A 27681-nucleotide genomic window follows, 5' to 3' on the forward strand; every position below is an offset into this window, starting at 1 on the left:
AGAGGCAAAATTCCCAATGAAATTAACGTGGCATCGATTATCTCAGCCAAAGTATTTTTAGTTCTCTTTTTTTAAGGCACCTAACAATATTTAAAGAACAAGTAATTTTAAATAGCATTTGGTTTCAAGAAATGCCAGTTGCCTTTGAATAAAATCAGGCCAAATTGTTACAGCTGCAAGACCATGGCATTCTTCCAACAAAGCCCTGGAATTAACCGATGAGCAATACCCATGCTTAAATCCCTAGTATCCCCTCCTTCCACCCACTCCAAGAAAAGTTTCATAATTAGTTGAATGCTTCTTCAAGGCAGTCATGGCCCAGATATATATATTATGGTCCTTTAGAGCATTTACTATATATTTTTTAATATAGTTAAGGGATATATGTCCAACAGAGAAAAAAGGTTTTGGTTATACTTACTTTAGAAGCTCCAAAGTAATTGTTCCACGGGGCTCTGCTTCTACACTCTTCCCCCAGAACTTTAATTTGGGGTAGATTGATCCATGAAAAACAAAGTCCTTATTGAGGCCTTCAGAATAAAATGCACTAACAGGTGGGTGGTGACTGACCTGTTCAGATATCAACCTAAATCCTAAATCCTCCCTAGGCAGGGGAAAAAAAGAAAAAGAAGAAAGAAAAAAAAAAGGTTAGGTAGTCAACATTTATCAAGAAGGAACTTATTAAAATTGCAATAAGAGTCAGATCACACTTTTTTTTAAAACGTGTCTGAGGATTTTTAGACCAAACCTGAACTCAGATCCCATAGTCTCCATAGTGAATGTAGGGGATCAATAAATGCTTACACACGTCCCCCACCATGAAAACTACATCACAAACTGAACACTATCAACCCGGGAATGCATATGAAGTAATTTCACTTGGGCAACTCCTGGCAATTCCAAAGCTTGCTGGGCAATAGTAGTACACTTCTGGGAAATTGGGTTCAAATATGATTTACAGGACAATTGACCAGATGAAAGGGTCTCAATCTACTCTCACACTAGGTCATCAATAAGGCACTTGCTACAGGGCAGGTCTACACTAACCCCCCAATTCGAACTAAGGTACGCAACTTCAGCTACGTGAATAACGTAGCTGAAGTTCGAAGTACCTTAGTTCGAACTTACCTCAGTCCAGACGCGGCAGGCAGGCTCCCCCGTCGACTTTGCGTACTCCTCTCGCCGAGCTGGAGTACCGCAGTCGACAGCGAGCACTTCCGGGTTCGACTTATCGCGTCCAGACAAGACGCGATAAGTCGAACCCAGAAGTTCGATTTGCTTGCCGCCGAACTACTGGGTAAGTGTAGACCTACCCACAGTAATTAAGAGTCTCTGGTCAGGAGTGGCTCTTGGGAAGAATAGAATATACACTTCACTGCCCTTGTACAATTCAGAAAATATGAGTCTACAGATAGAAATAAAGTTCTTATTCTAAAAATCACTATCTTCTCAGATTCCATATTGATCACTGGGGTTTTCAGCTAATTGTGGCTATAGAGTTTAGATATATGACTGGTCAGAGTGAACTGATTTTATCTTAGGGAATAAACTATTTTCCAATTTGCCATGAAGTCAGTTTAAATCACTAACCACCAACCATCCCTCCTCTTGAACGACATTTAAAAGAATTCAGTGTCACCTGATTAATTCATACGTTTCTCCTAGTAGAGGGTTAAATGGTTTGCCAGTTCTCTCCCACTGCGAAGCTACTGCAGAAACTGCAAAAGCAGCTACAGCCTGTAAACAAACACAGCAGGATGCAGTCTTCAGAGAGAGAGCTCCAGTGAAACATGTGCTATAGCAATTTTTAAAAACCCTCTATGTTCAGGAACTCTACCAACTTCTTCTTGTACCCCTGAGGTTCCCCCCTTTCTCCACATGCACCCAAACACAAGAGTGTGTGTCATTTTTTAAATCAGCCAGAGCAGTTGCTGTGTGCTTCTTAAAGTTAACACATTCTCAGATCCTGACAAACCCAAACTAGGAATAATGATCTATGATAAGTAATACGTGTGTGTGCGCGAGATGATGAATATTTCACTCCCCAAAAGCAATCATTTTCTCTGACAAACTTTTCCAGATCACACTGAGTACTCTCTGTTCCTCTTCACGCAGCTCTAAGAAAGACCTGGACTGTTCCTTTCTGCCCATCTTCCCCTTCTTTTGCCCAGTGACTGTGAAGTGGAATCTAGTTTAACATAACAGCAACTAGGCATTTCCAATGTCACTACGGAGAGGTCATTTTCACCAGTGTCCCTTGCAAAGCAGCACAGTTTTTATTTTGTTATATTTAATAATCCTGCTGCCAGGTATAAAGGACAACTGTAGCATCACACAGATTGGGCCTAAACTGTATGTATTTATCATACACAGTTTACCATGTGCTTCTTGTTCTCTACATTTCATTTAAGTAGAAATAGAGTTCCAGAGTAACACCTAAACCCTGATGTACACTAGTTCAGGCCCACCATCAACAAGTCTTTTAGCATGTGACTAACCAGATACTTACTCCGCTCACTCCAAAGTATGTAGGGTTTGGGGTGAGAGGGAAGAATGGGAAATAAAGTCTGTCTCCACCACACCACTCTTAAAAACTCTCAAAATGCCAGTTAGCAAATGGATTTGTTTGAGGCTGTTCAAAGCCATAATCGGATCTTCACTAAAAATAGTGGGGTTTGTGCAATATTAAAAACAGCGATTAAAAAGGTGATGGGCCTGGGCATGTTCAGTTCCTGACTGTATTCTCCTCCTCTTCCACCCACTGCAGTGACCCCTTCAACTATCTCAAGGTGATGTATAGACCTACTGCAGGGGTGTTCATCCTCCTCCATAGCATCTGGTATTGGCCACTGTCAGAGACAAGAGACTGAACTAGATGGACCACAAGTCTGATCCTTTAGGGCAATTCTTGTATTTCCTATAACCAGTCCACAGAGTGCCATACCCATCTCTCATCAGATGGGATGTCATCTTAAAGAGAGGTTTCAGAGTAGCAGCCGTGTTAGTCTGTATCCACAAAAAGAACAGGAGTACTTGTGGCACCTTAGAGACTAAGAAATTTATTTGAGCATAAGCTTTTGTGGGCTACAGCCCACTTCTTCGGGGCTGTAGCCCACGAAAGCTTATGCTCAAATAAATTTGTTAGTCTCTAAGGTGCCACAAGTACTCCTGTTCTTTTTTCATCTTAAAGAGAGACTTTGAGGACACGAGGAATCCTTTCTAAAGCCAAAGAGGAGATGGAAAATGTCACTTGCCTGCATTCTTTCCAGGGGGTTCGCATGACTGCTAGCTTTATGAATGAGGTATATGTGTTCCATGTATTCGGTTAGCCGCTGGAGGAAGCTCAGTGGCTCATTGAAGACAATAGGCATTGTAATTTTAGACAGCTCCTAGATGATAAAAGGAGAAGTCATTCCCTTTGACACACTTCTAGATTACCAACAGGCCAGAACAAGTTTCCAAGATGATCTCTGGGGTGGGTTGGCAATAGTGGTCTTCACTGACACACGATATGGCCAGCTCAGACCCCTGGTTCTGGTCACTAAGTACCATGGCTGGAAGGGATTAGAAGTACAGCAGAGGCCTAATGAGTATTGATAAAGGACTCCAAATGGAGTCTTATCTAGAACTGCAGCCAAGAAAAGATGGTAACTGCAACTCAATGCCTTGTGATGGTGCAGAAGAGGTTAAACTTTCCTTCCAACAGATGATGCATTAGCCAGTCATTCATAGCATAATGAACTGGATCCCTTGAAAAATCATCACTGATCATCTAAACAGTATTATTGCTGTAACCACCAACACATTCTCTACTGTACTTCGAAACACCTTCAAGTTTGTCGAGGGAACAGGATTGAAGAGGTTTTCACAAATTTTAAGTGACCCTATTTGTTATCAGTGCCCTACAAACAAGGCTAAACAGTGTTTCTTATTCTACTTCCTAGTTAGCAAATCATTGATTTTTCTCTTCGGTGGCCAAACTTTTTTGGTTCGGCTCATTTCAAACAAAAAATTTTTCCCGATTTTTTCCTCAATGAAACGAAAATGGAAAAAAAATGGTTTAGAAAATGTTGAATCAAAACGATTCACTAAATTTGAGTTGAATTCGCAGATAGTTTCGGTGCCCTGAAAAATGCATTTTTCAGATAATTTAGTATTCGCCAAATAAGTTTCACCCTGCTCTACTGCTGATATGAAGAGACCCATTGCTTGAGCTTCAAACAAGCAGATGTATCAGGCCCCAGGCTCTTTTGCTATCCAATGCCTCTTTCTAGCCAAACAAAGACAGGCCATTTTTGAAAAAAGGTGCATTGATAAGACAAGGATTCTCTCCTCCCATTAAGATGCAAGCACTGCAATAAGTGACTGCAAATTTTTGAAAGGATTAAAGAAAATGTTAGTGACTGACCATTAAGATTGGAGACCAAGTGTCCTTTACATTGGTATCTACTGCTAATTAGAGTTCTTTAATTCTTAGTGTCAACAATAATCAGGTGACCCAATTCAGATCATGCCCACTAGCCTGAGTTTACACCATGAACTCTCTCAATAGAGAAACAGGGCATAGGATAGATTACAAATTCCCTTATTCTGTCATTCAGTTGAAAGTGAAATTTCCTGGTGTATCACATCCCTTTAAGCTATGTGAAAGCCAAAATAAACCTCAAATTATTATATTTTGACAACTGTTGTAATGACAAATAGAGCTATGTAATTTTATATTCTTCAACCCACGTTTGAAGAATATAAATTGAAGAATATACCAGTAAGTTTGAAGAAGTCTGAATATAAGTTTGAAGAAGTCTTTTAGGGCATTACTTGTAAAATGGTAAGAAATCATCAGTTCGACATACACAACTACTGGGTCAGATAATGAAAATATTTCTTTAATGAATCTTTTCAAGCCAATATGAACAGCTCTGACAAAAATGTCAAATACCATATTATTCAAAACTGTGTTTATCAATCCTCAGTTTACTAAAGGACACCAAGATTAAAAGTCAGAAGTTAAAGAGAGTTCTGACATAAATTGTTACCACCATCTTACCTTACAGAGAATTGTAAAATTTTTAAATTTATGCTGCTTACTTTTGGCATTTCTCAGCTTGAGCAATAAAACTAGTCAATTTCACTTTTGTCTACCATCACTTTCAAGTTCTTCAGCACCAGCAGAATACTCCACTGTTTGGGTGCCTTTGGTTTTGCATTTTTGTACTTCCAAACTTAATCTTCCTCCCTTTAAGATAAACATTTTACTAAGAATGCTGGGGAATCAAAGCTGGGTCTCCTCTGACTGCAGAGAATGACTTACCAGTCCAATGCATTTTTTTAATATACTCCACACACTGAAATCACTCCTAGAAAACATCGGTGCAGGTAATGATGTTCTGTAGGGTGAAAAAGCCATTAGAATAATTAACAAATACCTTATGTATAACAAATTTTTCATCTACAGATCTCAAAGCATCTTACAAAGGAAGGTAAGCCTCACATTGCAGAAGAGGCAAGGGAGGCAGGGAGGTGTAGTGACTTACCAAAGGTCACACAGTGACCGAGCTGGGAGTAGAACTCCGGTATCCTGCCTTGCAGCACATTGAACTATTCAGTGAACTAAGTAGCCTCCTTAGCTAGTGTATTTTATGTGTAACATGTACACCCACACAAACAGAATCCTCCTTTCAAACACACCAAAGGACAGACTGTGTTCCCTTCGGGTATGTCTACACCCAGCCGCTAGTTTGGCGGCTGGGAATCGAAGTTCTGGGTTCGACTTATCGCGTCTTGTCTGGACGCGATAAGTCGAACCAGGAAGTGATCACCGTCGACTGCGGTACTCCAGCTAGACGAGAGGAGTACCGTGGCGTCGACGGGGGAACCGCGGCGTCGACGGGGGAGCCTGCCTGCCGCACGTGGACCGAGGTAAGTTCGAACTAAGGTACTTCGAACTTCAGCTACGTTATTCACGTAGCTGAAGTTGCGTACCTTAGTTCGAATTGGGGGGTAAGTGTAGACCAAGCCTAGAGTCCCTCCCCTTAAAGCAGGATGATCCAGGCAGGAGAGAAAGGGAAGGGATGGGACCCAATGATAATGCGTTCAGTTACCAGGTTAATGAACATGCTACAAATACCAGGAAGCTATGCCCTGATTAACAGAATAAATTAGATTCAACCTTTCACTGGGCCAAGTCATCCCCACCCCCTTCCATAGAAAGACCTGCAGGAGATCTCGGAGAAAGTCTCCATGAAGATCCCCAAATCCTTCATATTGTCCTGCAGCCCCCCACATAATTCCCAGAGATCAATGGGATGCCCCACATCTCCGCAGTGAGTAAGTTCCCTGGAGGACACCCCCGCTTCCCAAACCCTGGCAACACAACTCCAATGAAGAACCACTATCAGACACACCTCAAAATCACAGCAACCTCCACATCAGGAGAGAATTGAGACAGCACTACAATGTAGGACTGTAGCATCTTTTCTAGGTATTCCTGACTGGGCCAGCTAAAAGGTAACATAAATCCTCCCTAGCCAGCACAGCTACCTCCCCCTTGCCCAGAATGGATCCTGTTCCCTTTTTTTGGGGGGGGGGGGGAGGAGGAGGAGAGAGAGGGTAAGAGGATGGAATGCTGCTGCAGGCGCATCTGACCTGACTTCCAGAAAGCAGCATACATGGCTCAGGCATGGACCTTGGGAAGGGGACAATCAAAGCCATTATTATATGGGCTGAAGTGCTACTCTGACGAAGCTCTGGAGTCTGTCAATTTTTATTTTCTTATAAGGGATGATGAGTAAGAGGGACGCATACTGAGGAGCCAGTCTGCCTAATGGAAAGGCTCTTGTACCAACTGGTTACAATCAGGCAAAGTGCTCTGTGAAATGCTGCACTTGAGCCAAGAAGTTAAGCTTTTGAAAGGCAGCTATTTAACAGGGTCAAAGGATTTCCTTCTCCTTCCTCAACAACCACCTGCAGGATGGGGGAATGCAAATGTATGCCAACAGCTATTGTGTGTATTGATTTTAAGGCTACTTGGGGCAAATGGGGATGGGGAGCGGTCCGGGATAGTCAATTCGAACACAGAAGAGCAAACTTGTTTCCAGAGCCGTGAGGGGAAAGGGAGATCTCTCTCTGGACACAGAAGGAAGGGGGTGACCAGGAAATGGTCAGAGAGGGGACTGGTTTCAAGAGATGCAAGTCTTTCTTTTCTCTGTAACTAAGCTAAGAGGCACCCCCCCTCACTGGGTTTTGTATAACATACCTCATCTGAATACACTGCAAACAGTTTATTTTGTTTTATTAAATTTAAAGACAGACTTATTGGATAATTTCACACAGACCATCCCAACGATACCTATTAGCACTTCTACATAGAGGTTCTGATAACTAAGTGCCTAACATTCCACTCAGTCTTGATCAACAGGCATGGCCAGAGGTGTCCTCTTCCACTGGGATGTGTTGCAAAGGGCTGAGGTCAGACGCGCACAAGGGGAGAAAACCAAAGATGTCAAGAGTTGGCAGGGGTGCAGGTGACAGGTTCTCTATAAAAGCAGACACTGTGATTAGCATCTGTCAGAGATACTGTATGGCAAAATCCTACAATATCCTTGAAAAACCTTATTGTATTAAATGTATGTATTACTGTGGGCTTGGATTGTATGCAACTTCTCTAGGTGGGAGATGTGAGAGATGTAAGACCTGGGAGTTGAAAAGCCTATACTGAAGATGTGCCAGACAAGTATGGACTTTTGGGACAACAAAGGTTAAGTGGATTTCTTGGGGAATCCCTAGGGAGAAGCTAATGCAAAGTCCCTAACTCTGGTGATGCAAAAAGCCAGCCTTTCAAAACTATTTACTAAAGAAAGGGCCATTGTCTGCTGATTACCTATTACAGAAGGCCAAGATCAAAGACTGAAGCTGTATAAAGCAGCAGCTAATCTGTCCAATCTGAGTTTTTGTTCTGGATCTAAGACGGATATGAACTTGTAATGATGGGAAAACCCAGCTGTGGGTTTTGAAGGACTAACCTATCAGAGCCCTAGGTTGGAATTGGGGGTGACCTCTGGTAAGTTTTTTAGCATGCTTGTAGGAATTTTTGTTGTTTTATTATGTTTTCTCTGTAATGCTTAAGAATAAAAAAGTGCTTGCTTAGAAGCAGCTGTGTGGTAACTTGTAAGTGCAGGCAATACACTGGTCATAGCCTTCACAGAGAAAGAAATGCGCAGACATAGGCCTGTTTAGGCAGTCTGGCTTGCTGGGGATATCACAGTGTAAGGCAGGGAGCCGTGCAGCCTTAAAATCCCCAGTCAGAAGGGAGTGAGATGCAGGTCTCCGCACAAGTGAGGTGACAGCTGGGAGCCAGGAACCTTTAAGTGCGTGCCCTCAAGCAACCACATAAGGGTAAAATACAGGTACAGTTACCCTGAAATTGTAACTGCATCTACTGGATAGGTTTCCTTTACCGGTTAGCATGCACTCTGACATACCTACCTGTGTTTCTTAATTCCATTCTCATGAAGCTGCCTCTCTCCATTATGTTTTCCAGTCCTATTGCTTTGGGGTGGATCCAGATCAAGCATTTCTGCAACTTTATGATTTGTTTCTGAAAAGTCTCCTGAAGAATTGTCGGACTCGAAGCCTGTTTACAACAAGTACAAGTCAGTAACTTTCTCAAGAACTTTAGGACTCGACATACAGTACCTGCTTACACTGCACACCTGTTAGTAATATACTAGCAGTATATACACTTACCTTAAAAACCTAGACATACACAATGCATTTTACTATGTAATATCACCAAGTCCAGAACCTTTGTTATATGATCTAGTTCCCAAGAGCATACAGAGCCAAGTATCACTTTAGTATCAAGCCCCCTCAACCAATTTTTTCATCCTACCAAACATAATACTGTGAATTGCTCAATAGCTTCTAATCTGATTAAGTCTACGGTCTTCCCTACTTCAGAGCTGCAATTATAATAATTTTGTTCAACTACATGATTTTGCATGTCCTGCCTTAAGTGCAGGGGACTGGACTAAATGACCTCTCGAGGTCCCTTCCAGTCCTACTCTTCTATGATTCTACTTTGTCATAGGTCTTCTAAAAGTGAAGATGACCTATTTATACAAACAGTTTTATTACTAAGAGACAATAGAGAAACAGACATTGCTAAGTCAGAGTGAACTGGCATATACAGAATTGAGTTTTAAGTCTATTGTGTACAGTTTCTTTATAAAATGAAATGATACAAAGAAACAAATGCTGAAATAAGGAATACACCATTTTTTTAAATCTAGTACGATGACATGAAAACAAGAAAAGCATAGCTCAGAGAAGACTGGATGGCTGACAGGCTGGTAGCATCAGGGAACTGATACCCAGTTATACACAAGCAAGTCTCTCTCTCGCTAGAAGCAGGGGGTAACAAGGTGACTCACAGACCTAGTCCTGGGCACCCTGAGAACCATCGCACCATACTGGAACGGAAATTGACCAGATTCCCCAATATGTGTTCCCACCTCACGCCCAACCTCTATGAATAAGCAAGCGACCTCTTTGGTGCCATCCACATCTATTACCAAGGGGCATATCCTCAGCTGTGGCTCAAGATGTCTCATACTGCAGGAGTGAATCCACTAACAAACACACACAATTTGCAGCAATATTTCACAAATTCAGGGTATATAGGATGCTGTGATGTAACAATTTTGAAAGAGTGCTTAAGGAAGTGCAATGAAGCAGTGTAAATTATACAGGGTCTTTTTAAAGACTTTTTAGACTTGGCTCTAAATTGTGAGATTGGGAAAAGTAGGTGCTCTAATAATGGGGAGGGGGGAAATCTGGATGTTGATCTCCATTTTACAGGGAAATAACAAAAAATGAAGGCACTTTAAGTGCATCCATTGATCCATACTCTACAAACGCAAGTCAGATAAAAACACCCAAAATAGAACTCCTGAATTTGCATGACAGCCTGTTCTACAGGATGTTTGCCAGCAGAAATGCTTCACCTATCAAGACTTTTACTTCCTTCAACTCACTAACCGATATTTAGGGCATCCGTATTAACAGAACCTCTCTCACATCCCAAATGCTTTCAAGATTAAAGCATCTGTCTTTTTCAGTGACTAGAAGAGCACACTTAACTGATCAAGCGTCCTTCTCCAGTTAGGGCCACCAGACCAGGAGCTCATTGGAGATGAAAACCAATCATGAAAACTAGAACCCATGCATCACCCAGTCTCCTTTCACCAGTCATGTGGTCTAGGACTAAAAAACCTGCATGGAGGAGTCAGCCAGAGACAGACGTTGGCAGGAGCAGCTGCAGAAGCAGTGCACTAATGCCAGAGTGCTTTTTGTAATTTCCCCCCTTGGCCTTCTCTCCCCTATGCCAAGTGGCTATTCATTCCTACCCTATCATGTTCCCCCTCCCTCTTTTGTCTCTTTTAGGTAACACAACTCCACCCACAAAATTTAAAAACAACACCACCACCACTAATATGACACTGGAAAGCTTCACTCTGCTTATATGAGAAAGAGTCCCATTAACTTTAGATCAGGCTTTAGGAATAAGAATCAGGTTATGACAAGGGTAATTCAGCTTTTAACTTGCTGAGTTTAGTCCAACAAGGGGTTTTAATACTAATAAACTAAGGGAGAGCTATTATTTTGATATTATTAAAGCAGAAGTTGTATTTTTAGCTCCCATGAAGTGCTTTCATTCTATTAGTGAAATTCCTTTCAGAAAGCTATACAATTCTGAAACAAAAAATTACATTCCCAGCATGCTAATTTTAAGCAATCTCAGAAGCAGAGGGAAGTATCGGTGGTGTGATATTATTTTATAATTAGCATAAGGCACAGAGGATGAGGTCACTCATTAATACCTTCTGCTACACCCCAATCTCCCAGGTGCGTAATTATGTAATGACAAACTCATCCCAATGGGATTTAACACTTAACTGGGAACAATAATAGATGTAATATACAGATGATTAAAATAAACACTACTTTGGAACACCTGTCTTGAACACATGCTTATCATTAGCCAGTCCACAGTAAAAGGGACATTCATTTATAATAAAAAAGTGTAGTTAAATCTCATGGAATACTATCATTCTTACCAGCTACTTCCAGTGAGTTAAACATGCCTTTAAAAAAACCCTGAAAGCTCCATAAAAGGCTGAGTCAGTCTACAAGGGTATGATTATCAGACAAGCATCTCACTGTGGAATTATAACCTTTGATTGTGCCTAGAACCTTGCAATTTCTTTGAGGGAATAATTATTTCAGAATAACTGGAAAAGTGTTCCAGTGTCTACATACCAATCATTCTATTTCACCTCAGTAAATGAGTCACTCATGCTGTTCTCATACGTCAACATGTATTTAGTTCAGATGGAAAGGGTGATTACACACAGAACAAAATATAATTTCATCCGGTCATCATCAATGACTATACAATACCAAAACAAATATATTCAAATTTTGAGGACAGGCAAAAAACCTTCAACCCCAACTCCGGTAGAACTTATCTTAAATACATCAGAAATAGGTAAATCTGCTCTGTTAGGAGCTTATTTTCACTTAATTTTATCTACATTTTAAAATAGGAAGCTCAGGTAGATAATCACTAAATATGGCAACGACTCCACGTGCACACTCTAAGCCAGTTCTCAGAAGCTGTTAAGCTTATCTACTGCAAGTCAGCTGAGAAAGTTTTACAATTGTTAGTTAGCCAAATTTTGTCTCTGCATGTAATTTTGAATTTTAAAAAGGGAGTAGAAGACTCTGTAGGACTGCTTAGAAAACCTAAAAGTGGCTTTTTAAAAAAATCCAGAACATGTTGCTGAGAGGGGAATGATAAACAACATTTGAGTGGGACTTTTTGAAAGAATAAGGTCTTCTAGGAAATCTCTCTTCTTTGGACATCACTAAGTAATGCCTCCAAAATATAGAGGCATTCACCAGATAAAGATTAGTTACAGGATAGTCACACCGTAGTAAAAAGGGTCTGAGGTATAAACCAGCTGTGGGGTTTCGGAGCGGGAAAAAAAAGAAGATTGTGAAGGCAGCAGTGGCAAAGTATCAACTTAATCCTCCAACACAACTCCCAAACTATATGTTTTAAAGGTGAACCAAATGCTTTTTTAAAAAGTACAGATCCAAAATCATTCACACAACATATATTTAGATGTGGTCATAAATTAATCCATTTCAAGAGTTTAACGAAAAATGACTTACCAGTGATTCTGTTTTTCATAGTTCTCTTCTTCCCCATCCTGCAAAGGAAAATCAGCCCATTCAAACTATGCTATACCTCTACCTAACAGGAAGCAAGGAGGTAAAGTATTCCATGAGTCACAGAGTATATACGACATAAGACCTCCCCTTTTATCAGTCATCAGCTTCCTAAGCTTAAACTCCAGGTACTAGTCACTAGACAGGAAGAAAATCAAATTCATGATGTAACCTATCAAGAGCCTACAGCCCTAGAGAGGGCAGGTGGGAGAGAACCTGACTGGCAGACCATGATAAATACAATTGATGGTAATTGTATTTTGTCAGAGGTCACCACTCCCCCATCCTTGGAAAGAAAACCAGTTTTTACAGACTGCAGTTGTATTGAGCCACTTTCAACAGGAGGCAGGGCTTACCTTTCACAAGACAATTTGAACACACAATCAGAGGCAGAAAGAGCGGATATAGTCAGATCCAGATGGTAAAAACCATGAATTAACCAGCAACGGAACAGCTAATGCTTCAGTTCCTCCCCCGCCCCCAAGAGAAATGACCTAAGTTGAACAACAATTAACAGTAAGAGGGGAAGAGCAACCTGCTCAGGTACATCCCAGGCTGAGAGATTAGTGCTTGCACGACAGCTGAAGGAGGAGATGTCATGGTATTCAGGATTAACCCTTGGAATAAAGGTAAGAGCCCATCAACAAGACCATTTTTGTTTTGGCAAAGATGGAATCATTGCAGCAACTAGCCAGGAACTCTCCTCTTTCTATGGCAATTCTTCCACTCAACACATCTGATCCATTCACCTGAAGTCTGGCAGAACTGATGAAGGGAACAGAGTCTCACCACAGCAGGTCCAGATGGCACAGAAGTCCTTAATGAGTCCAAGACAAGCTTGACAGAGCCAAGAAGCACAGTAACCCAGGCAAGAAGTGAGTGATCAAAGTAACCTGTTCCCTGACCTGCATAATTTTCCTGAAGAATCTCTGGGCTTGTCTACATGGTGCTTTAGTTTGCACTAGCAGGGATGTAAATTCTAATGTGCACCAGTGTGTTGTGCACTAACTAGCCCATGTGGATCCTACTGGTGTGCATAAAAGTTCCCTAATGTAGTCCCTGAATGCAAGGAAACTATTCTCCACCCAGAAACACAAGATAGAAAATTTGTGCTCCAAGTAACAAGCTCTGGGTTCCTTGATGCCTGCTCACATGTGCAACAACCATTCATTTAGTGAGGATGAATCAGGACACAGGTGCCACAAAGAGGAATTCTCAAAATATGCAAGGACAAGTAAGCAACACGCAGTTTTATCTCACAGGTCCCCGGTGAAGTGTCTGTTCCCCACTGAAAAAGCCTAGACAGAGAAGTAGATTCCCCACCCCAACAGATGGGCATCCATTCTTGCACAGAACAAGTGTCCACAGGGGAGAGGATAAGAGACAAGCACAGGCAGGATGTCACAGTCACCACTGCAGAGAGGCTCTTGCTTCCTGTGAGTTTAGTACTAGTTCCTCATATGAGGAGGAAGGACAACATAACTTGGGCTAGTGAGGAACTCAAGTGTATCCCAGTCCTCTTAGGCAGCAGAGTGGTCTACAAGATGGGCATCTGTACATCTGCAGGTCACATCTGCCCTTTTAGTGGCAAGATCAGTGGAGAAAGAGAGCATATCCATGGAAAAAGCAGACTGCTGGTTCTGCTAAGAGCATCCAGCTTTGAGGGCCTCAGGTCCTACAGAATCCAGAAATGATCACTTCAAACTCATCTCAGACTGGACACTCCACAGAAGGATCAAGATCCAGAATCTGACCATGCACTCCTTGGAATATAGATCTAAATCAGGGACATGTGGACCAACCAAGAACCCTGATAGGTTGGCTAGAATCAGGACCCACCAGAACCTAAAGAGGCCCAACAAGGGGAGTCTGTGGCAGGTGCATACTCTGCAGGGCTGGGAGCAGCAAAAAGAAGGGCAAGCACAAAGAGGTGAGGTAGACAACTGCAGAAAGACCTTAGGGCCTGTTCCAAACACTGGTGAGACACCACCACACCAGCCGGTGGCTCTAAATAGAAGTCCTGGGATTCACTCCAATGCACTACAGCAGTGGTTCTCAACCTACTTACCATTATGGGCCACATATGCAGCTCTCTATGCGTTATGTGGACCACATCCACCCAATAAATAGATAGATAGATAGATATTGTGCTGATTGGGCCACAAATGGCCTGCGGGGGGAGAACCACTGCTCTACAGGGTTTGGGACAGGCAGTACAGACTAGCAAGCTGGAAGGTTACCCTGAGAGGGCAGCAGGCTACAAACCACATGGCTAGATGGGGGAAGACAGTCTGCTACTGGTAAGATAACACTGGGGGGCGGAGTGGGAGGGGGAGCAGGAAAACCTGCCACAGAAAGTCAGCACTGAACAGGACTCCCTATCTAAACCATGCCAGAAGTCTAAGGACAGGGAAACTTATACCAGAACATTGTACTGGAGGGAAAGACAGCAGCCAGTGGGAGAAGAGATCTGGGAGCAGCAAAACCCACAACAGGAAAAGCCAGGCAGCCCCAGCTCCCTGAATCAAGAGAGGCAAACTTTGAAAGCACTGTGATTCCAAGCCCACACAAAAAAGCAGTTGGATTTGGAATGGGGCCTCATCCCTTTAAAGGGCCTAGGCCTGGCCTACGCTTAAAAATTAGATTGACCTGGCTACATCACTCAGCGCTGTGAAAAGTTTCATAACCTGTATGATGCAGTTAGCTCAACCTAACTCCTGGTGCAGACATGGCTAAGTCAACAGAAAAATTATTCCATTGACTTAGCTACCATTCCTCGGAGAGATGGATTAACTACAGATGGAAAAACCCTTTCCATTGATGTAGGCAGCGTCTACACCACAGCTGTGCTGCTGTATTGTAGACATATCTTAAGACCTGGAGCTTCCTTTGCCTAGACTTTTTCCTTCTCCTCCCTCCCATCATCTTTCTTTTTGCATAAGAATAAGATAAGCACAGGGTTAGAGGGGTTCTCAGGTCCAATGCATGACTCCACACTTCCAGCAAGGAGGGAGCAAATCACCGGAGTCAGCCAGCTTCCAATATTTCCCATTCCTCAACATTTGGAAAACCATTCAGGAAGTTGGAGGTTAATACCTTGGGATCTTTAAATGTTTTTTTAAAATATAAAATTTATTTTTGAAAAGCATTTCAGTTCACCTTTAAAACCATGTAAGGCTATCACAAACAACCAGTGTTCCTCATTAGTTCAAAGGAAAGTACTGTGACACAATGTTCAGGTGTCAAGAGGTTCATGTTTGCTTTTCTGAGGGCAACACAGGAGAGCAAAGATTTTGGCTCCTTACACTAGGAGTGTTGTTTTATATTAATGAATTTCTAACTAGAAAACACTTTCCACTTCAACACCGTGGGACAAGTTCTCCACTGAAGTTAAAACAACACTCAGCACTTACGTAACAGTTTTCATTTTCAAAATGCTTTATAAACATTAAGCCTCACCAGTCTAGTGAGTTTATCCCCATTTTATAGATCACGAAGCTGAGGCAGAGGGGCTAAACCATTTATTCAAGGCCATAGGGAGAGCCAGCATTAAGGAGTTCCTAGGCCAGGCTCAAACCAGCAATAAAAGGATTCCCTTTTCTTCTCTTCAAATGGTTTTCATCACAGATTGTAATAATGGTGCTTGATTTCCTAACAACAGATTTTATACTCTGGCTTGCCTCAAGCACATACAAACTGTAATTTTATTTTGCAGTTTGGCTTTTACTCACCCGTAACGGCATCAAAGAACTCCTCTTCACTATTCATCCTTCAGTATGAAATCTTTGAACCGCCAACTTGGCTTCCTCTAATGCATCATTTTGCTGAATTTAAAGATTAAACATTTTTGTGGAATGGAATCTTCCTTCATAAATACCAAGTCACTTTAGATGATCTATTTGAGAAGATGGGGGGAAAGACAGAATATTAGTGCTTTCACATTGCTTATTTTGGGGAAAAACCTTACAAAACCCATATCCTCCAGTTTCCCCATCCCCGACAAGTGAAAACCTAGGCACTTGAATCCTTATGTTTATATCCACTGGCATTTAATAACAGTGGGGGGGGGGGGGGGGAAAGAGATAATGAATATAAATCCAAAATAGGTTTCTTTGATAAAAAAAAAAAAAAATCAATCAAATCATTCCAAAGATGGGCAATACAGCATCATCTACTACTGTAAGGAATGGCAGAACAATTTATCCACACTATCATTTTCTATATATTTATACTATATACTGCCCACTGGCTTTAATTTGTAAAGCTTTTGGGGATTATAGTCTATACTGGAGACTTTATACTAAGAAAAATAATTGCGAAACTGTTTTTGAATTTACTTATACTTGTATTTAAAATGAGGCCTGCAGCAAAGCTAGGTGTCATACAGTGGATGGAAGCCAGGGCAGTCAAGTAGCAGCAAAGGGAGAGTGTTTGGTAGAGGAAAACTTGCCCTCTTAGAGGGCAAAACAGATTACCAGCACACTTACCACCTAGGGGGGAGGGATAGCTCAGTGGTTTGAGCATTGGCCAGCTAAACCCAGGGTTGGGAGTTCAATCCTTGAGGGGGCCACTTAGGGATCTGGGGCAAAATCAGTACTTGCTCCTGCTAGTGAAGGTAGGGGGCTGGACTCGATGACCTTTCAAGGTCCCTTCCAGTTCTAGGAGACAAATTAAATTAAAGGAGATATCCTATTTATTTAGGATCTACTCTGTATGGAGCCAGGGAGGGAAAGTGACTATCAACCCTGAATGTCACCTCTGCAGAAAAGCATGGCGGCACCACGTAGCTATTTCCATTCTGGAGACCTGGAAAGTCATACGCAGTGCAGGCACTCAGTTGTGTCAGCCACTGCCAGACTCAACTCTTGCACCAACTGGCTGCAAGCCAAGATAAAGCCAGCTGGTGGTTTTGTTTTTGGCAAGAGTGAATAAGGAAAAGAGATAGTGCCACTTTCTCACACACAGTGCAGCTAAATACACTACAAACAAATTGCATGAAATCACCAGGTAGGCTTGATGCACAGGCTAGATTTGATTTATTTCAGTTGCTTGGCATTTATGTATCGAAAACATTTACACTTGGTTCAGTTTCAATTTAGCCAAAGCAGAAAAACCAGATACTTAGTACTATATGCAGTTTCCAGAATACTGAAGGCTTAAAGATTCAATAATTAATCAACCATGCATTAAGTTAATACATTACACTAGCAATGAACAACAACAACATAATACAACTAAAACAGTACTAGAAGTCCTGACTATTCGCTGTCACTAAAGATCCCACTTCACCTGCAAGAGGAGGAGTTTTCTGGGGGGAAACTAACTCTGGCACTTCCACTTGGATTAACAAACACCATTGCCATTCTATCCTTCACCTGTAATGTCTTGGGATAGCTCTGTTTTTCTTATCCAGTTTAGCTTCTTGCTGAAGTGACTCCAGCTGTATTTCAAATCCCTTTAATTTTTCCTCCAGAACAAAAACCATGCGACTCCCGATACAAATGCAACCTTCCTGCTCTTCATTCAGACAGGAACTTCCACAGTGGAACATTTCAGTTTGTTTAGTACCATTCTATAGCCCACTTAAGTTATTACACCTCTACCCTGATATAACGCGACCCGATAGAACACGAATTCGGATAGAACGCGGTAAAGCAGTGGGGGTGGCGGGGCTGCGCGCTCCAGCGGATCAAAGTAAGTTCGATAGAACGCGGTTTCACCTAGAACGCGGTAAGATATTTGGGCTCCTGAGGACAGCGTTATATCAGGGTAGAGGTGTACTTCAAGGCAGGCTCCTAAGTCACAATCGGTCAAGTACATCTATACAGCCAATGGCTGCCCACAACAGCAAGCCTCCGAGCCCACGTCAACAGACTCAGGCTTGCGCTACCAGGCTGGACATAGGTGTCTAGACAGCACGGGCTGTGAAGCCCCTCCCTAGGCTTCAGAACCTGAGCTGCAACCTTGACACAGCTATTTTTAGAGCCCTAGACAAGACCGGCAATGCAAGTCTATTGACCCGGGCTCAGAGGCTCAGTGCTCCGGGTTGCGTAGGCATACCCTCAAAAACCAGGAACTTAAGTCTCTCCCTCCCAGAACTTCCTCCGAACTCCCCTTCTTTTTGCTGAGTTATATGCCTTGGTATTGGTCTCAGCACCGCCCCTTGTTCATAATCATTGCTCAGAGCCTCCACTCAGCCCTTAAGAGTAACACACCCATAGCAACAGTTCTTATTTACAGTCCCTCACCCCAAAGTCTAGAATTATTTGCCGCTGCTGCTCGTGAGATGTCTACAGGAATGTAGCAACAAACTCAGTTGGTTAATGTTTCCTTCCTTTTTTCCCTGGGCGCTACTAGAATCTGTGCAGTTATCGACCTTTATACCTGCTTCAGCTCCACTAGTTATCAATTGCTCACCGCTACCAGCTTGCTCATCTGACTCACACACACTTTTCAAACAAAGACACCCCACCCCCAGCAACTGTTCCCACTTTCAGTGTTGTGGAGGTGCAAGAAGGTACATAGAGGAACAAGACAGCTAGAACTTAAAAAAAAAAAAAAAAAATCAGAGGGCCACTTAAAAATAAAAATTTTGTTTCAAGCTAATCATCAATAAGTGTTCTGCCCTAGAGGAGGGGACAAATGAGTAGCAGGCTAACATAAGCTAAATATGGGCATTTGTCCCCGATACCATTCGGGATTACTTTCTAGTGTAACTTCGTGGGTCAAGATGAAGAACTGGCTCCCTCTCAAGTCCATGGCAGAGCTACCAATATTTCAAGAATACCCTGGCCATAATTCACCACCAGCAGAAGCAACATTGGAAGCAGTAGCACTAACAGTGCCACAGTTCAGGCCAACTGCACCTGAATTTCCCCTCCATGGTCCAGCAAAGGCACTCACTCTAGGCTCCCAGCTTCTCAGCCCAAAGCTTTCTTGGGTGGAGACCTGCATCTCTCTCCCCCCTCTGAGCAGGGTATTTCTAGGCAGCATAGTTCCCTGACTATACTATGATATTCCCAGCAAAAGACAGTCTGCCTAAACGCAGGCCTTGCTTCGCTTCTCTCCTCTGAGATGGTACACATTATTACGGCCACAGTCACAAATTACCACACAGTTCTTTCTAAGCAAGAACTTTTATTCTTAAGATAAAAGCATTACAAAGAAAATATATTAAAAACAATAAAAGAACCTACATGCATGCTAATAAACTCAGCAGAGATCACTCCCCCACTCCAACAAGGGCTTTGGTTAGCAACTAGTCCTTCAAACAGGGCTTTCTCCTGTGGTCACAAGTTCACCACTGCTTCAGCTCAGAAGCAGAGGTTAAAAGAAAAAAAAAAAGAAAAAAAACTAGGCATGTTTAGTCTTGAGAAAAGACCACCAAGGGGGGGACCTGCTAACAGTTTTCACAGAAGTTAAGGGCTGTTATAAAAAGGAAGAGATCAGTTGGTCTCCATGTCCACTGAAGCCAGGACAAGAAGTTATGGTTTTAATCTGCAGCAAGGGAGATTTAGGGTCAATATTAGGAAAAACTTTCTAATATAAGGGAGTTAAGATCTGGAATAGGCTTCCAAGGAAGAAAAGGATGCGGAATCCCCATCATTGGAGGTTTTTTAAAACATGTTGGCCAAACACCTGTCAGGGGTGGTCTAGATTTCCTTGGTCCTGCCGCAGCACAAAGGGCTTAACTTGATGACTTTGAGGTCCCTTCCAGGCCCGTATTTCCAGGATTTACATTTTGAATACAATGAATTCCTAAAAATAGAAGATTTAACTTAATTCAATAAAAAGTTTGTCCAGAATGTTGCAGGATATTGTCACATCTACCACAGACAGGTGTCAACGTATTTACCATTGTCGTCTAACCCTTAGACAACCCAACTGAAAACATGCCTTGAGTCCACTAATGAGAGACAAAACCACATTTCATCAAGGCAGCCTGCAACATAGGAGTTTTTCTGAACTGTTCAACACCGACTGTTGACATAGCCATATCTGTAAGTAACAACTTCTGCCATCTCCAGCTGGCTAGAATGCCCTTGTAGATGACCACCTGTCCTCTGTGAAACACACCTTTCTTGCTTCCCATCTAGACGGCAGTAATGTAGGCCACTTGAACTTGAAAGCATCAGCCTTGAGAGAATTACAACTGGTTGAGAAAGACTGGGCTCTAGGACCTGCCCACCGCTCAGGGTCCTAGAGCCTGGGCTGCAGCCCGAACGTGGAAGTCTACACAACAATGAAACAGCCCCACAGCCCGAACCCAGCAAGCCCGTCAGCTGGCATGGGCCAGCTGCAGGTTTTTCTTTGCTGTGTAGTCATACCCAACCAACCACCCTATGGGTTCCTTTGGTTTTTCTCAGGGTAAGGGGGTGCGCTAAGAGAGAATATATTTCTTTGCTGTAAATTTAGCAGTCTGTTATTTAGTGTGGTTTACACTGAATATTCTCTCTGTAGCTGAATATATAGTGTTTGTAGAAGATATAGCTCTCAGACTATTCTCCTGCTTTTCCATGTTGACAATATCTAAAAAGGTTTTGCATTACATTCCTAACTCAAGAAGTTACCTACATTCATTGAACACAGAAATATTCAAAAGGCAAAAAAGATTTTATAAAAAACACTGTTAAGAATGTTTATTGAATTAGTTATTTCACACTGTGTGGCCTACACAGGTTTCACTAAAGCCAATTTTTATTATACACATGCACACACCAGGGGAACCAAGAGCAGAAAATAAAGGAAAAAAATCTGAATTTCAAACTAAACATTCTATATGCCATGTCCACACCTTGTTCATGATGACCTACTGAAAGCAGAGTTGTAGGTCATTGTGCTAAACACGTTAAAAGTATGTGCTTGTTTTACATAGAAACAAAATCTGCGCATCTAGAACAGTGATAGCAAACATACGGTATAATATGCCAGTTTTAAATGGCATGCAGTTGTACATATAAATTGTGCTAATTTTCATGTGCAAGACAGGGCTTCTACCCAATGAAAACATGGCACGTCCACCTCTTCCCTTACCCACTCCCAGTTTGTGTTCTGTTGAAGGGGCAAGAAGGAGAATTCTATTATTTAGAGCCAATATAGAAGTTGTAGTGATGTGTACTTCAACATAAATGTCAGTGTGTAAAAAAATTGTGAGCCATCAAACTTTTTTCCATCTTGTTGCATTCGTAAGCAGGAGCAAAGGTTGGACCAGTTTTCACTCATTGTTCAAGTAACGGACTGAAGTTTTATGTAACACTTTATGAAAAGCAGACTCACTTTAAAAAGCAGTCTTGTGTATTAACAATGTTGAAAGCCTGAAGTATCCCTCAGTTGCAAGCTTGAGACGAAATTACTGTTTATCTGGAATAAAACAAGATAGAGAGATCATCACTTACACTTCATACAGGACTTTCAAGTACAGCAAGCTCTCCTGCTGTGCAACCAAAAACAAAGACTTCAATAAAAAGAGCTGCAAAAGAAAAATACAAAAATGTTGTGGGAAAGGACTGGACAGCTCAAGATACCTTAGCACCTTTTAACTCCAGGTCAAAAGTATGCATCCAGTTCAGAGATATAGTCACTGGAAGTTGGGGGTCACTGGATTTATTTGCAATCGATTATTAGAAATTTAGACAACTGTCCACCAAGAACCAGACTGAGATCACAATCCTCACTGACAACCAAGCATGGAATGGAAACAAAGGGTGAGCTACATCCCACAGAGGAAACAGTTTCTCTAGGAAAGGCTGAGACTTTGACAGAAAGCAGTGTATGCAAGTTTGCACAGCCTGTGCTCTACCTGTTCTGAGTAGATAGGATCTCAACCTCCAGGGCTGTCCAACTACAGCTTTTTTTTTTTTTTTTTTTTTTTTTTTAAGTAGCAAGAAAGTTTTTGGTTTCGCTACTCCACTGCATTCTCCCATCCACTGAACTCTAGGACATTTTGAATTGTTCTGCCCAGGCTCCCCTCTTGACAGTCTTCTGCGGGGTCTTAACCTTAGGTTTAATCTTGATTGTACAAAGCAAAAGAAGATTAAAGCAACTTCTCCAGGGTCACACAAGAAGCCATTCCAATTCCTGTTCTCAGCTCCCAGCTGTCTCATTTTTGTGATGCCAGAATTAACAGTCAAATGTGTTGTCGGGGTTAATAAACTGGTGAAAACAAATTTCTGGGATGCAGATTGATAATGAGTAAGTGAACTGGAGCCCAGATATGTACAAAAGTGGTTTGGTCAGTTTTGAAATAGAAAACAGATAAGACAAGACAACAAGGCCAAACTAATGGTTTGATATAGTGTTACTCTCTCAAAAAATCAAAAGATGATGATCTTTCAGAACAAAGACTGTGCTGTGGCTTCAGCTTGCAGGTTAAATGTAGCCTCTGATTCAGATACAACATGTAAAAGGAAGGGTAATCCCTACTGAGGTCAACGGAATTACATCAGCACAAATGAGAAGCAGGTCAAGAATAGGGTAAAAGAGGAATGTTAAGCTGATAAAGTTATTTTAAAAAAAAAAAAAAAAAAAAAAGTTTGAGCTAGAACTACCCATGGCTGGACTGAAGTTACAAATCCTTTCGGAAGGCATTGCCCCCTTCGGTTACCTGCCAAAGCCAAATCCTGGGTTCTGCTTCCCATGCAGCAGCCAATGACATCACAAACACCTATATAGTGCTGGAATGTGCTTCCTGTTCTATTTCAGGAATCCGACTTTATCTGGTGCAAGGCTAAATGCTGCAAAAACCAAAACTATTCAGAGCCAAAAGTTGAAGCTAAGCAGGTTGGCAACTGGTGATTGGAGGAACCTCACAAAAGAGTTCAGACACTTTAGAAACAGAGGTTTTAAACGTAGGGTTTTCACCAGTATCATATGCTAATAATTTCCCCTCCCCCACTGTTGTTCAGTGACTCAGTTTATTGCTGCTGTCCATTCCCAATGGTGGCTGAATGATAAGTATGTACAGTAGCTCTAAAGCACTTTGGGAGCCTTTCAATTGAAAGGTTCGATAACCCATATGCAGCAGGGAATTTTGGCCTTTCGGCACCTTTGTGAATTTAGCTTAGACACTTACTGCTTTTAAATGATCTGTGGTTTAATTCCTCTTCGTTCCTATCCTCATTACATTGTGATGGGCTAGTTGTTCAGAACATCTCAATGGTATCATATTTCCCAAATCAGAGTGGGAATAATTTGATGCTTGTGTCACTTTTAAAAGACCAGGCTAGCGACAGTCATGTGGTCTCTCCCATACAAACCATCATAGTATTGAATGGATTCCATCTCTGTTTGCCAGAAGTTTACAGGATGTTACGGTATCTTCTGATCAGAGGATTACCGTGTTGGTCCCACTTAAATAAGCCTTGTGCTTTGATGGTGTTGTAAAACCAACTACAAACAGGTTAAACAAGGTATCACAAATATCAAACTACCCTAGAGCACGGTTTAGTAATGCAAACACCAATCTTGAAATAAGAATTCTAGTGCCAAGTGACTAAAAAATTAGAACATTTAGGGGACTGAAATCAAATTCCAAACACCAGTCATGTAGTCACAAACTCCATTCAGTATTACATTTTTAAAGGTTGATACAGGGTTTAAGCTACCTGACTCCCAATGATCAAAGCAAGGTACACAACTGAAATGCCAATGCATTTCCAGCAATTTATCTGGGAGTTTGTACACTTTAGCATAGCCAGGTACCTGTGGACGTACCTCTGGGCAAGGCAGTGTAAAGCCATTAAACATGTAGCAATGTTCACAATAGAATGGACATTTCAAATAATTTGTTGCAGTACGCACTGCACAAAAGCACCACTCAAGCCAAAAAGGCACATGCAGAAATTTACTCAACAGAAACTACAGGTACTAATACTTTCATATCCCCTGTAAGGAAGGAAAGTTTTAAAAAGAAAAAAACACCTCATCAGTAGAATAAGCTATATGACTGGAAGGAAAGCCTTTGAAAGGCTTGTTTACAAAAACAAAAGACCAAAAAGAAAAATCGAATAGTATCTGAATATGGTACTCAACTTTTACTATTGTTATTGTACAATAGGAGACTTCCAGCTTTAATTTAGTTTCTTTAAACACTACAAGGCAAAGTATCTGGATAAGAAAACCTCCCTATTTTTTACTTAAGACACTTGATATGGCAAATAGTTTATAATCAGCAGGATAGAAACAGTAATACGCAGCAATAGGTACTGTATGCATTAGTTATTCTGTCTGTATATTCCTCTGTGCATTAGACGATTATGTATTTATCTCAAATCATACAAGAGGCTTGGCTCCTTGGCTTTCTAATTTCATCTTCAGGTTTTCGAACTACCATAACTGTGTCTCCTAATTCCCCCTTTTCATGGTAAACTCAAGGCACTGGGTTTCTTTCCCCGACTCTACCAGTAGCAACTACTTGAATTCTTAGTCAAAGCATGAATATCTAGCAGATTGCACTGCTTTTTTAGATTCTTCTAATACTGCAACTTGTCCCAAGAGGCCAGACCACTGAAATCAACTGGCATAAGTGAAGTGCAGGGCTCTGCCCATGCAAAACAAGTTGCAAGATCAGTGAATACCCTTTTCCAGTGAATAGCTTCACATTTATTTAATCCCAAGTTTGGCTAATGTACTTTTTCCTTTTTAGAAATAAGGATCAAACCACTTTTAAAGAAAATAAAAAAGTTTTAAAAGTCACATTAAATCCTAGACAGGTATTTTTTTCTTATTCAACCTTTTGAGTTAGAACATAATCATGGTGCCCTGTTTGTAGAGCACATCACATAAGGAAAACAGACACCTAAAAAACCCCTAAAGACACTCCACAAGCCGGAAACACAATATTTAAGAAGTTAATTTTGTACTTCATAGATGTAAAAAAGTTAGCTAAAAAAAGTCTAAACAGAACTGTCAACACTTCTACCAAGTGTCCACACACTGAATAGTTTCCCCCAACATGTCTTATATTTCATTATTTGTTACTGAAACTTACTGAATATTTAATTCTTCATAGAACAAATTGCCATTTTCCACCTCTCTTACCCAAGAGTGTTAAAATTAATCTCACTTTACAGCCAAGTTAAAACCCTAAAAATATGCTGCAATATCTAGTGTGCCTTTCATGAAGGTATATGGGACCTGATTTCCACACAATTGTTCCTGTACATGCTTGCACATAAACCTTGCACTTGCAAACACTTCTACATATGTGTTCGCATTAGCACTCACACAGCCAACTGGGCCAATGCATTCCAGGGGAGCAAATGCTAACAACTGCATGTATGCAGGTATCAAACTATTTAGAGGCGCATGCAAGCATTAACATTTAACAGGTATTTGCATCTGCAAAGTGCAGGCAGAGTTTGTGGACACCAAGTACTGGTACTCACACAAGTGGACTCCATGTAAAAGTCTAACTGAAGATCTACATAAGTGATCTCTAGCGGAAACAGGAAATCAGCATGGGGGGGGGGATTTTTCAAGTGTTGCACACATTTTAGCTGTATAATTCCCCTTTTAAATTAATAAATACACCAGTGGGAGTTTAACTACTATGACTCCATGAGTGCTTTGAACGTTTACATCCTGGTGCTCATTGTAAGATTCTCTATACAGCTGGAACAACGAGGAGTCCTTGTGGCACCTTAGAGACTAACAAATGGGCCACTCTCATTACCACTTCAAAAGTTATTTTTCCTCCCTTGGTATCCTGCTGTCAATTGAATTCTCATTAGACTGACCTCACACTTGATAAGGCAACTCACATCTTTTCATGTATTTATACCTGCTCCTGTATTTTCCACTCCATGCATCTGATGAAGTGGGTTCTAGCCCACAAAAGCTTATGCCCAAATAAATTTGTTAGTCTCTAAGGTGCCACAAGGACTCCTCGTTGTTTTTGCTGATACAGACTCACATGGCTACCACTCTGAAACCTGTCTATACAGCTGGAATATTTTAAAATCAAATTAATACACAAAGCTATTTTAAATGTGAAACATCGTTTATGAAACTGATGCAACTATTCTTTTCAAGGAAAGATCTAAACAAAGACAAGTAAACACAACCTCCTGACTGAGGTGGAATTAGAAGGCTACCTTATAAAAAAGGGAAACAGTGCAAAATGCCACTTTGCCCTAAAATAATTAGGCATGATCAACGTCAAGGGAAGACCATTTGTTCCTTAAGTCAGCAGTCCAAGAAGGCTACAAAAAAAAAATCACTTGAAATAAAACTGGGAAAGATGCTAAGGTTTAAAAAGAGGGGATATCTGATTTAACACTATAAAGTGAAAAAAGGAACCACACAGAACAGAGCCACAGGAGTTGACTTAACACCACGGTCCATGCTTTAAGTGTCACTAATTAAAGACACTTGCATCCCCAACTGGTCAAGACATCAGCCCTTTATCTAACCCTTACTACAGGGGGGGTTGACATCAGCCAGAGGACACTTTAGAGGAAAAAGTCTCCCCCCGCCCTTAGGCCTAGGCATACATTGCTATTGTAATAAGAATGCTACTTTATCATTCCTCTCCAATGCACGTCGATCTTCATTTGGCCAGCTACAAGTTCTCTTAGCCCTGGTCTACACGGGGCGGGGAGGGGGAGAAATCGATTTAAGTTACGCAACTTCAGCTACGTGAATAACGTAGCTGAAGTCAACGTACTTAGTTCAACTTACAGTGGTGTCTTCACTGCGGTGAGTAGACTGCTGCCGCTCCCCCGTCCACTCTGCCTGCGCCTCTCACCGTGCTGGAGTACAGGAGTTGACAGGAGAGCACTATGGGGTCGATTTATCGCGTCTAGACTAGACACGATAAATCGATCCCCGCTAGATCGATCGCTGCCCGCTAATCCGGCAGGTACTGAAGACATACCCTTAGAATTGCTGACTGATGGATAAAATATTTGGATGAAGCTGCCTGTGGTTTATGCCAAAGTCTGCCAAACATATGCCATTCTGACCACCTTATAGACCGTCTAGTGCAGCAAATAGCTCAGCACAAGTCAACAGAGCTAAAGCCTCTCCAAGCTCTTTCCAATTTCTCATGTTTCCTGTTTGAATTGGAAGCAAGCAGCCAAGTAATTTGGGTAGATCATTTTCTTTAGAGGTCATTTGTATCAAAATGCCATAGGCCTTCCTGGCAGTTCCCATTTCTTGAAAAATCAGTTTACCTCTATGACCATCTTCCCAGCCCCAGTGCAGAATATTACCAGTAGGCCAGGGTCAACCTAGAATCTAAGTATTCAGGGCCGCCCAGAGGATTCAGAGGGCCTGGGGCCAAGCAGGGGAGTGGACATGAAAAAAAAAAGGCACCACCCGCTGCGGCGCTTGTACTCACCGGGCGGCGCTCCGAGTCTGCAGCGGCGGGTCCTTCACTCGCTCCGC

General features: G+C 41.7%; 1 protein-coding gene across 3 annotated transcripts in view; it reads right to left on the reverse strand.

Moving 5' to 3' along the window:
* Nucleotides 1-27681, reverse strand: part of OSBPL2 (oxysterol binding protein like 2) — a 58250-nt gene that overhangs the window by 17648 nt on the left and 12921 nt on the right. The window contains exons 4-11 of one of the 3 annotated variants that reach the window (XM_065413910.1): nt 21571-21654; nt 16026-16189; nt 12238-12275; nt 8485-8632; nt 5312-5387; nt 3255-3389; nt 1640-1737; nt 422-604 (exon numbers count right to left, since the gene is read on the reverse strand). In XM_065413910.1, the coding sequence (XP_065269982.1) occupies nt 422-604; nt 1640-1737; nt 3255-3389; nt 5312-5387; nt 8485-8632; nt 12238-12274 (677 nt within the window). In that variant the 5' untranslated portion in view covers nt 12275; nt 16026-16189; nt 21571-21654. The remainder of the gene's footprint in view (nt 1-421; nt 605-1639; nt 1738-3254; nt 3390-5311; nt 5388-8484; nt 8633-12237; nt 12276-16025; nt 16190-21570; nt 21655-27681) is intronic. The other 2 variants (XM_065413908.1, XM_065413909.1) reach the window with 2 other exon arrangements.

The sequence above is a fragment of the Emys orbicularis genome, chromosome 12, assembly GCF_028017835.1.
Source record: "Emys orbicularis isolate rEmyOrb1 chromosome 12, rEmyOrb1.hap1, whole genome shotgun sequence".
Taxonomy (NCBI): Eukaryota; Metazoa; Chordata; order Testudines; family Emydidae; genus Emys; species Emys orbicularis.